The 10,851-nt window shown below is 42.1% G+C and overlaps 1 protein-coding gene across 1 annotated transcript; it reads right to left on the bottom strand.

Moving 5' to 3' along the window:
* Nucleotides 1-607: 607 nt before the first annotated feature.
* On the bottom strand, nucleotides 608-10,255 carry BTF3L4 (basic transcription factor 3 like 4). Its single transcript, XM_005231685.4, has 6 exons — nucleotides 10,109-10,255; nucleotides 8,836-8,899; nucleotides 7,830-7,943; nucleotides 5,196-5,397; nucleotides 4,036-4,095; nucleotides 608-3,126 (listed from the first exon to the last, which is right to left on the bottom strand). Exons 2-6 carry the CDS (start codon nucleotides 8,887-8,889, stop codon nucleotides 3,080-3,082), a joined length of 477 nt encoding a protein of 158 aa, XP_005231742.1. The 5' UTR covers nucleotides 8,890-8,899; nucleotides 10,109-10,255; the 3' UTR covers nucleotides 608-3,079.
* Nucleotides 10,256-10,851: the final 596 nt, after the last annotated feature.

The raw sequence follows: 10,851 nt of genomic DNA, 5'->3' as shown, positions 1-10,851 counted from the left end.
AAGCCTCCAGCGTTACTGACTGTACTGTAATCCCTGCCACCCATCATACATGAGGTTGGTTTGTTGGTTTTTGGTTGGTTTTTTTTTCCACAGAGCAAGCGCACCACAACTGCACGTTTTCACAGATGCTCTCGCCCAAGAGAAGCCAGCCAGTCCCAAGGTTCCCATCCATTAGGATGGGAACCACACAGAACTCCCAGGAGTCCAGGCAGGAAGACTAGCATTTTCAGTCTTCCACATTTGCCAAGTTCTCAATTCTTTGGTCTTCACTGATTCAGCTTTCATTCTCCCACATACAACCCAAGAGATGTTTCAATTCGCCTTCTGCTCTATCTTCCTAATTTGCAAAGCACTGCCAAGTTCTTTAACATGTCAACAGTGTTTCAGCACGAAGTGATAAGCTCAAGGGCTTCACAAGTACCGTGGTTACCATGCTTCAAGCCAAGCAAAGAACATTTTAACATTCACCTTTACATGGGGAGTTTTTATTGTACCAATGCTCCCCAAAACTACTTTTAGTAACTTTGCAATTCCATCAGCATGTACAAACAGTTTCCAGTTGCATCATGAATAAATACGAAGAAAAAGAGCTTTTCCCACAACAGCCTTGATGGGTTACTTTTAATTAAAATCAGTTTAATGATTGATAAGCTCTAGTATTTCCAGCAGCAAATGATAAGTGGTTGACTGTTTCCAGATACAGTGAAAAAACTGAAGATAATATAACTACATAAGCTAGCATAGTTAGTTTACTGGTTGTCAAACATAGGAAAGACTGAGTTTAGCATGTCAATTGCCATGACCAAGAGCAAAAATTAAACAAGTATTCTGTAGGAACCTGAAAGTTCAGCTATATAAACTCATGGAATCATTGTTTCCAATGCTTACTCTTCATCTCTCACGTAATACCTCTGCTGTACTTCCTACATCAGAAATCCATGAGCACAGATTTTCAGTATCTGGTTAGTATTTAGGGGGAGGGGATGTCCTATACATAAACTCAATACAGTTGCTACTTCAAAACGTTCTTCATTCATGCCCCTTAAGCAAACGGAAGAACACTGCAAATACCTGTTTCCTAGTATCCTTCGTTTGCTCTTTGAGCACGCGGAGGCAGCAAAAGGCTGTTCAGTGTACCTGTGTGCACATGAATGAAGACACCTCTTCCTTATAACCAAACCAAACACATCTGCAGCCAACTTGAGATTAGCCACATAACAAACCAAAGTTTCATTCTGCAGGGAACTCACTCATTCACTGCAGGGAAAAATAAGATTGCGTGTATACGGGAGTGTAAAATCCTAAAGCCCTAACAGGACCCTCGCTAGGGCTACCTGTATCTGCCTCAGTGTCAGCAAGGACATAGTGCCATTGCAAACAGCTGCTGCATCCATCTGTTGTTCCCCAGCTAGTGCTGGTGGGAGGAGAGACAACACACAAGAGGGAGCATTTCCTCTTTTGTACTGTTATTTTATTTTTGTAGTAAGATCCATGTAGTATATAAAATATAACAGGAAAAAGTGAACAAAGCCTATAAAATAAACTGAGCTCAGATGACAAACCACTACAGCTCTGCTTTCGTGGTTTTATGATGTTACCAGAACTCATGTACTGTTTACCTTGTACTTCTACAGTTCTCTAGCATATGAACCTACATAAAAAGCTGATATGTTCCAATTAAGCCATAGTTAAGTGACAGATGTAGAGGAAAAAATGGCTTTCTTAAGCCACAGCTGCCCCTGACACAGGTTGCAATGATGTCTAGCTATACCATAATGCACACTACATCAAGAACCTTTAAAAAGCCTCTGAGAAAATGGATTCACATTAAGCATTTTAAAGAAAGGTCATAAATACTGCACTGTACCAACAGTACCTCCCAATATCCTCCTTACGCCTAAGGCGCATTTGTGGTTTTTAAGAAGCTACTACATAGATGACACCAAACCTAGAGGTAGGTTATAGGCAAAGGTAAGTTACAGGCAAAAAAAAATAATTATCCCTTTAGAGCTAGTCATTGCACAAACTGCCCCGCAGAAGGCAAGGCAAAGTGTCAACAACTCTCTCCTCCCACTTAAACATTGCTCACACGGTGCATTTAATTCCTAGTGCCATAAGAATGACAACGGATCATCAGCTGCCTGTAAATGCAGTCATGCCAAGAGAACAGCTTGAAGTTATTCAAGCAAAAATCTGTTACTGTGCAAAACTGGTGCACTGGACTGTTACCAATGAGACCTCCAAGTTCAGGAAGTGACCTGATGGTAGAGAACCAAGGTGTCTGTTTTCCTTTTGACATGGGAAATACTCTACTTAATTAACAGGAGAACATACTGCTAAGCCTACATGGAAGGAGTCAAACATCAGCTTGTCTCAAAAGGTTAAGAGACAAGAAGAAAAAAAAAATAAAAAGAAAAAAAGTTAAGAAAGGTTAAAAAAAAGCACACTCTTCTGAGACCAAGTTTTCTTATTCAAAAAGTTAACGTACCAAAACAAGCAGGCACAACAGCTTGTCTATGGTATCATCTGGGATCAACACAGGGTTGATTAACAAGTATCACGTGTACATTTCAACAGGGATGAGAAACACATCTGCAAATACAATAGTTAACAGCAAATTAAACCCAAGTTTTAATGGTGTAATGCCTTCAGGTCACAAAATGTGGACAAAATTTTCATCTTAACTACCTTCTGTGCACTATTTGGTGATAATCAAAAGTAACAACGCTGAAGATTCATTTTATTTCTACTTCCAAAGGAAAAGGGGAAAAGGTTAAATAAGTGTTCTCCAATTTGTTCTCCACTATATGTACACCCACACACATACACACACGCACATGCACACACCCCTCTGAACTGCACTGACATTTCCTTTTGACCAAAAGAGTAGATCCTGGGAGTAAGTGCAAAATGCAAAATCAACTGACAGAAAATGCTGAACAAACAGCATCATAAAAATACAAAATATTTATATTACTGAACTATTAACAGATGATGTTCTCTGTTTCTTTAAAACTTTGGAACCACATAGCTGATTTCTTAAATCTAGTCCATGCCAGCTTCCAGAACTATTAATGTTTTAGTTAGCTTCATTCTTTGATGCTTCATCAAAGTTTTCTACGAGATCTGAAAGAGATTAAGATAGTTAATACAGTAATGCCCAGTAGCATTATCTTCGTAAGTTTAATGAAAATGCATATATTATAGGAAAGGTTAAGTAGTTCTTAACTATACACCATTTCTTATGGGCAGATTTCGAAGGGCTTTTAGAAAATACAGTTTGTTTGAACATACACAAAGAACCAGAAATGCAGGAACACTCAGAAGAGCAGAAGTTCGAACACAAAGTGATTAAGATCTGATTTTCAGAGGTGCTACACTAGCTGCAGTTCAGTCTTGAGCCACCAGCATTCTTTAAAGAATGCCTGAAGTTAGGCGCCCATTAACTGCTGTACTCCTGGAAACAACAAATTTTAGAGATCTGAAGTTTTCTGCAATATCACAAAGAAATAAACCAATGCCAGAGCACGAGGAATTGAACCTCGGGGTCCATCAGTTTGTTGTTTTAGCTAATATACCATACTGATGGATATAGTAGAATGTGGTGATCGACAAGGTGGTTATTAGTTTCACAAATTAAGAACTTGAAATATTTTTTATTGAGAAACTTTCAGACACTTACATAAGCGTTGTTTCTTCTACTAAAGAAATAAAAAAAAAAAAATCACAACTCCAGACTCTTGATTTAAAGACAAAGTCAACCTGATGACTATGCCAATCATGTCATTCTGCAGCCCTAAAACCCTATCTGGATATTTAGTTCACCTGTTCAACCTCCCTGAGAGTATTTTAATCTATTTTCAACTAAGAATCAAGCAATTTGCACAAAGTACATTTTTTCAAAAGCTGGAATCCAAAATTGTATTTTAATGCTGCCTAGTATATGAAGCTTCCCTTAGCACGTGAGAAGTATAATCACATCAAGAGCTAAACATTTAGATTCATGCATTTAAATATAAGCGTGTATGTGCCTACCTGGGACATCATCATCTTCTTCATCAATATCTTCAGATTTTGGTGCTTTACTATCCAACACTATAAAGAGAAATTTGGTGCAAAGTTCTCATTATACAGAATTAGGGACAATCACACAACAAAATAAAAAACAGATGGGTGAAAGAAATTCATTTCCCCAACCCCCAGCAGTGACAAACACAGAAATGATTGGATATCAACAGTAAGCAAGCAGCCTGACCACATGGCCTACTTGTGAACATTCCTATACCAAAGTACCAGCACAGCCATTTTCAAACGCTACAAGGTATTAATGCAGAGCTAGCAAGAGACGAAATGATACAGAAAAATGCAGTGTGACTAAATCTTCAAACTGAAGTCATGTGTTTCAATGCAACAATAATGTGGTACCAGTCAGGGACCAACATATCATATAACTCAACTATCAAAAGGCCACAACCGTAGGAAAAAGTACTTCTGTATCAAGGCTCCTGCATCAAACCTAGGCTTCTGTAAGTCATGGAACATGCTACAAGTAATCTAGAGAAATACAAGAACTTAAAAAAAATAAGAGAGTACTTCTCATTGGCCAGACTTCCTGTACTATCTAAAGAAAGCACAGTAAGTATCTATTGGTACCAAGGTTGTGTCAAACAAACATGCTGATGACAATCCATCGCCGTAAATTTTAAATGATATTTTACGTATTAGTAAAGGAGGAAAAAAAACCCTTCAATTAAACTCTGAACATGAAATAGGGAATTATAGAACAGAAGATAAAGAACAGGTTTCTTTCTCCATATCCACAATAGAAATATGATTTGTATGAAGAAAACTGAATCAGTTCTGTGACAAAAAGAACCTGTTGAATTTTTCCAAGTAAGAATGTCAACTCACTTTAAGTATATTGTCATACACACCTGCGCACCTGGAATCACAGCATGTCTGATATAATTTTTTTTTTCATCCAGGTCTCCCTATACAGAATCTTGGAACAACAAAAACTGTTGTCCTGCGCTCCTCCTCCCTTGCTCCCATTTCCACAGCAGCAGCAAATAAATAAAAGTACATATGCTTTTGGTCACTTTTTAAGTAACACACCTGTTGTTAACCTCTGGTTAAAACTTTTTATACTTCGTATGATCCTTAAATCAGCAATGAAAGATTCCAAGAAGACCTACCTTGTCTTGGGAATTGTTCAGCTAACTTCCGGAGACTTGTTAAGCTGTCAGCACCAAGCTGGCTTAAAATGCCTGGAAGCATTTCTGTGATCGGTTTAGCCTCTGCATGACCAGTAATTGCAAAAGTGTTAGCAGAGAGGGAAGCTTGAACCTTGGGGTTGTTGAAGTGAATAACTGTTCCATCATCTTTTATCATGTTCACCTGTTTAAATATATTAATAACATTTACCAAAATGTTGCAGCATCTTGTTGAACCACCATGATAAATTAATTCAAATCTAATTTAGAATATTAAAATTTTTAAAATTACAAAACTAGCATTCCTCCTAGAGAATAATATAACCATGGTAAGAGCATCTGGAACTACCACCACCTAAACTGGAAGTAAAATGTGAGTTAATTATAAGATACTGCTTCATACATAGTGTATGAAAATGTAGAATTTAAGAGCTGTAGCGCTTCACGAAATACCCTTATCTAAATGCTAAGTAATAAAAGTGCAAGGATTATATGTTCTACAGTTCATGTATATTTTTAACAAAGCCAGAAAACATACATAGGTTATTAGACTGCAAGGCAGAAATGAGTTAATATCAAGAATGTCTAGGGGAAAAAAAAAAACAAACCAAAGCCAAAACCCAAACCTCTCAGCTTTGTGGTAACTCTTTACAAACTAAAAGCTCTAATAGAAAAGCCATGCCACATCAGTTTAAGACATCACAGGTCATGCAGATAGATGTGAAAGATCGGGAAAATGTTTCTGTTTCTGCAGCAGAATTGGCAAAGGCACAAGATTTACAATCTGGCCCATTTGCCAAAGCTGCCCAAGGCAAGGATGCTTCCTGCACATACATATACACACAGAACTGGAGGTTTATGTACCAGCTGCACTAGAACAGGCTTTTATGCCTTCCCAGTAATTTAATGATGACTCTTCTAAGACTAAGGACATCAGAGTGATCCTGCTGTCTTCCTCTTCCCTGGTGTTCTGAATCACCAAGAATTAAGTTTTACAGCCAGTACACCAGCCTGCTTTGCTCCTACTGTCAAAGTTTATACTGGCATTTTTGTACGGGTTTATCATGTTTTTTTAACTTAAAGTGAGACAGAATGGAAAGTTAAAAAGGTTTTTCTTCTGAGCATGGCTAAACTACAGTTATGCAGAAAATAATTTTGTCTGAAGAGGAAGACTGTTCTACCCATCCAAACAGTAGTAATAAACTTATGTGACAAAACTCCTAAGCATTATTTTTAGTAGAAGTTACAGGGAGAAAACAGGAATTTAGGAACTGAAGAATATAAAATACAAACACACGTAAATTCTCAATCTTCACACAGCAGCAGAGATCAAAACCAAGTGTGTTGCTTTCCTGCAAAACTAAAGGCTGTCCTATCCTATGCACACAGGGAAATGGTGAAGGCTTCGAGCACAGCTGTCCTCTTAGAAACCTCTTAAAAATCACAGATGAGTTACTAATATTTGACTCAGCATTAATAGCCTCCCCAGACTCTTCTGTCTACACAAAGTTTACCAAAGTCAACTTGTGGCAACCTGAATACAGCAACATACTGCAATTATGTACCTAGCTATCAAGGCAGAAGCATGTAACATTATCTTGCTTTGTATCAAAACATTTAAAATTCTTACGAACCATGTCTGAATACAGATCTTATGCTTTGTGTAAAAAAACAACAAACAACAAACCAACCACCCAGAAGAACCGTGTCTTCCTTTCAGTTCATATAGTTCAGTGTATACATATCAAGCTTAAGAAAACAGAGCAACTGAAGTGTTTCTGTAGCAGAGGTATGAAAACTTAAAGAGGCAAACCAGGCTTCTACACCGAAGCTGTATTTGCCTTTGCAAGAGAGGTATGCACCAAGTGACCTCTGAAGGCACCCTGCAACCCTGCGTAAATTAATCACAGATTAAATACTGTGCTTCTTTAACCAAGTACTACAGTAACATCAAGCTCATGATGAAGGAACACCTCCTCCCACACAAGCATCACTCTCTACAGTGTTCTGGAAAACGTAAGTGTATCAGTTTGTATTTCATCCATGTCAAATACAAGTAATCAAGGAACATCTGAAACCTTTATATTCCTACTTAACACAGAAGCTGGTTCTGCACAGTTTTTGCTGTGCTGTAAGAAATGTCACCTCCTGTGACTACCACAAACAATTCTGGCAATTTTCATGCAGTGAAAGGCCCTAATTTCAGTAAGACTGGCAAGTTCTTACTCCAAGTATTTTTAAGGTTTTTTTTATATTATGTACCACACAACTCTGCTTTAGACATGCCTGTTTACTGATGTGTGTGTTCACTGTTCTCTTTATGAACTTGATGACCTACTCTAAAGTCAAGAATCAAGTTTTGTTCTGCAATGAATGCAAGACACATATGTGACAAACAGCTTACTAGCTCCTGTAACCACTGCCTGGCCAGCAGAACTTTCTCCTTTCTTTAGGTATGTATGCATTAATGTGAATGAGGCAATAATCACATAACTTTACCAGTCAGTACCCAGACCAAAGTTTTTGCAGGGAAAGCTGTTGTTAAAAAAACCCTACACTGACAACAAAAGGATACAGTGAATTTACTTTCAAACAGGAAACACTTTATCACTATACCTCTTCAATGCCAGCAATGTTATTTACTGCCAGTTTTTTGAGGGAACTCTGAAGTTTTTTGTCATCAGCTGTAGCTGTTCTGTGCACTACCTTCTTCTTTCTGCGAGCTGTTCCCTACAAAAGAACCAAGAGACAACAGTCAGTTAAGCTCAAAATCTCACAACACTGTAATTTTGGAAGTCCTATCGCGCTCTTAGCAACCTATCTCTCAAAGTATGAGAAAGCTCAGTAGTTGAAAATGCTTTTCAACTTATTCCCCCTCACAGTTTTAGCTGTCAGTCTCAATTTTAAGTTTTTTCTTAAGTGCAAAAGACCAAAAGGACACAAAACAGCAGCAGTATTTTCCCTTCCTACAAGCCAGATTATAAAAATACTATTTACTCTAAACCATATATAAGAAACTTCCACCAAGAACTTTATTTTCCCAAAATGAAGCACAAATACAGTGATTTTAAAAGGTCACTTCTGTAACCAAGTAATTAACATTTTTAAACTATTCCACAGACAGCAATATTGGAATTTCTACTCTGCAAACTTCTGCACAACCCCACCCACAGTACTGAACCGACTACAGGCTTTTTTTTTTTTTGGTCATATTAGCTACCTGCTGGCTCACAAAAAAGAAAACAGCTCAGTGCAGAGTCAGGTAAGCCCTGGAGCAGGCACAAAGGGAGGAACTTCCCAACAGGGAGAAGAGAAAGGCAGAACTGGAACAACCAACAGGTAAGCTTAGCTTGAGCTCTCACAGGTCGCAACAAGTCACTGAATTAAAGAGAAAGCTTACACATTGGAAACTGCTCATCTAGCAGTTATGAACTGAAAGAAAATTGCATTTCAGGTAGCACTACTACAATCCCAATCACACAAAAACTGTGTATTTCAAGCCCCAGAAGTGTATTTTTTTCCCCTCCTATGAACTAAAGCCTAAATTTTGAAAAATTTCAGAGATGTTTCTCCTTCAACTTTTAAGTCACAGAAAACAGTAAATCTCTGATGCTTTTCTTACCTTTCCTCCTATTCGGACCTGCGCTTGAAGCTTGGCCAATTTTTCCTGGTTCATAGTGCTGCGTCTAAAGAATAAGAATGTGACACAAGCACAAGTTAACCATCAAAATATCAACAAAAATTTCTCAGTCCATTTTAAAAGTACTCTTAAAATTGCAGTGGTTTTTTAAACTTACAGTAAATTCACAAAAACAGCGCATCAAGCAAATACATGTAACAAAAAGCTTTACAGATAGACCACCTAAATAACACAAAATGGTCCAGTAGCAGCCTGTTTAGCTGAAGCGCTCATACCATGAAGAAGCTAATCAAAAGCACATTGCATTTTGCATCCGTCTGAGGTACTAACTGCAAATTTCCAAGCATGCCAGTTTACCGTTGGCACCATTTGACAGAGCTACTGATTCAGAACAGACCCAAATGTACATGTACCGCACTAACTGCTTCTAGGAAAACACCATTACCTTTAAGAGAGCCCAGGGAGAGACTCAGGGCTACGTTACTTTGAAGACTACTGCCAAATAACGAATCTCTGATACTTTTAACTAGTAAGCCAGGTCTGAACTCAGTGAGGTTCACATCTTGATAGATTTCTCATATGAGCCTCTGGCAGCTATTAATCCAATTGAATGACTGGGAAATTAAGTCAATTGGACTCCCCGACGGGTCAGGTGGGCCCTTTAAAGGAAGACCTGAAAATCTAATGGAGGGAAGAACACCCCAAACCTTCCAACACAAGGAAGGAACTTCGCTCCTCTGCCCTAGTGAGTCTTTAGTGATTCCCTGAATGAACGGGGAACCCCCTCGGCATTTGCATTGTGCCGGGGAAGCGACGAGGCGGAGACGGGGCTGCCCGCGAGGCACCGGCACCGCCGGGGGGTCGCCACACGAACAGGGCCTCCGCCGGCGAGGCGTGACGAGGGGCTCAGCCGGCAGGGCGGCTCGCTGGCCGCCCTCAAAGCATGGGGAGCGGGAGGGAATCAAGGTCCGATCCCCCGGGAGCCAGAGCAACCCCGCCCGGCCGCGGCCGAGTCACGGGCCAGCCAAGCCAGGGCAGACGCCGCCTCACCCGCGCCTCGGCACAAGGCCTCGCTCCCCCGTCCTCTCCTCAGGGAAGGGCCGGCGCCCGCGGCCCCGCCACGGCCCAGCGCGGCGGACGGAGGCGGGACGGGTCCGAGCTGCCGCGGCGCCCCGCCCGCCCCGCGCCGGTAGGCGGCAGGGGAAGGGAGGGCCGCGCCGGCGGAGCGGTGCCGGCGGGCGGGGGAAAGTCTCACCTGCGTCCGGCGGATCCTCCGCAGCCCAACACGCGGTGAGAACAAGATGGCGGCCAAGGAAGGAAAGAGAGGCGCACAGAGAAAGGAAGCTTCGCGCCACGTGACGGCGCCAGCCCGCCCGTGGATTGGCGGCGCCGCGGGGGCACATTAGCATAGCAGCAGGGGCGGGGCGCGGGGAGGCGTGCGCGCGGCGCGCGAGGCCCCCCGGGAGCTGTAGTCTGCGGGGATTGGCAGGGACCGATGTCCCAGGGCAGTGGCAGATGTCCCAGGGAAGGGCCAGTGCCCCAGGGCGGGCAGGGACCGATGTCCCAGGGCAGTGGCAGATGTCCCAGGGAAGGGCCAGTGCCCCAGGACGGGCAGGGACCGACGTCCCAGGGCAGTGGCAGATGTCCCAGGGAAGGGCCAGTGCCCCAGGGCGGGCAGGGACCGATGTCCCAGGGCAGTGGCAGATGTCCCAGGGAAGGGCCAGTGCCCCAGGGCAGTGGCAGGGACCGATGTCCCAGACCAGGGCCGGTGCCCCAGGGCAGTGGCAGATACCCCAGGGCAGGCACCGGTGCCCCAGGGCAGGCAGGGACTGCTGTCCCGGGGCAGGGACTGGTGCCCCAGGGCGGTCAGGGGCCAGGGCCTGGTAATCCAGACCTGGGACACAGCGGTTCCAAACATGTCACTACGCACGCTTTGGCACGCTGTCCCACTTGGTGAGCCCTCCTTCATACATGAGTGCTTACGGTCGGTTCTACCTT

The sequence above is a fragment of the Falco peregrinus genome, chromosome 10 (genome assembly GCF_023634155.1).
Source record: "Falco peregrinus isolate bFalPer1 chromosome 10, bFalPer1.pri, whole genome shotgun sequence".
NCBI lineage: Eukaryota > Metazoa > Chordata > Aves > Falconiformes > Falconidae > Falco > Falco peregrinus.
The sequence above is the reverse complement of the archived record's forward strand: the minus strand, read 5'-3'. Positions and strand labels throughout refer to the sequence as shown.

Excerpts from the sequence above, each read along its gene's own strand:
- BTF3L4 (XM_005231685.4), bottom strand. The coding sequence starts at position 8,889 with ATGAACCAGGAAAAATTGGCCAAGCTTCAAGCGCAGGTCCGAATAGGA. Across the intron at positions 7,944-8,835 it reads AGGTCCGAATAGGAGGAAAG|GGAACAGCTCGCAGAAAGAA; the intron begins GTAAGAAAAGCA and ends GTTCTTTTGTAG. Across the intron at positions 4,096-5,195 it reads TGAACAATTCCCAAGACAAG|TGTTGGATAGTAAAGCACCA; the intron begins GTAGGTCTTCTT and ends TTCTCTTTATAG.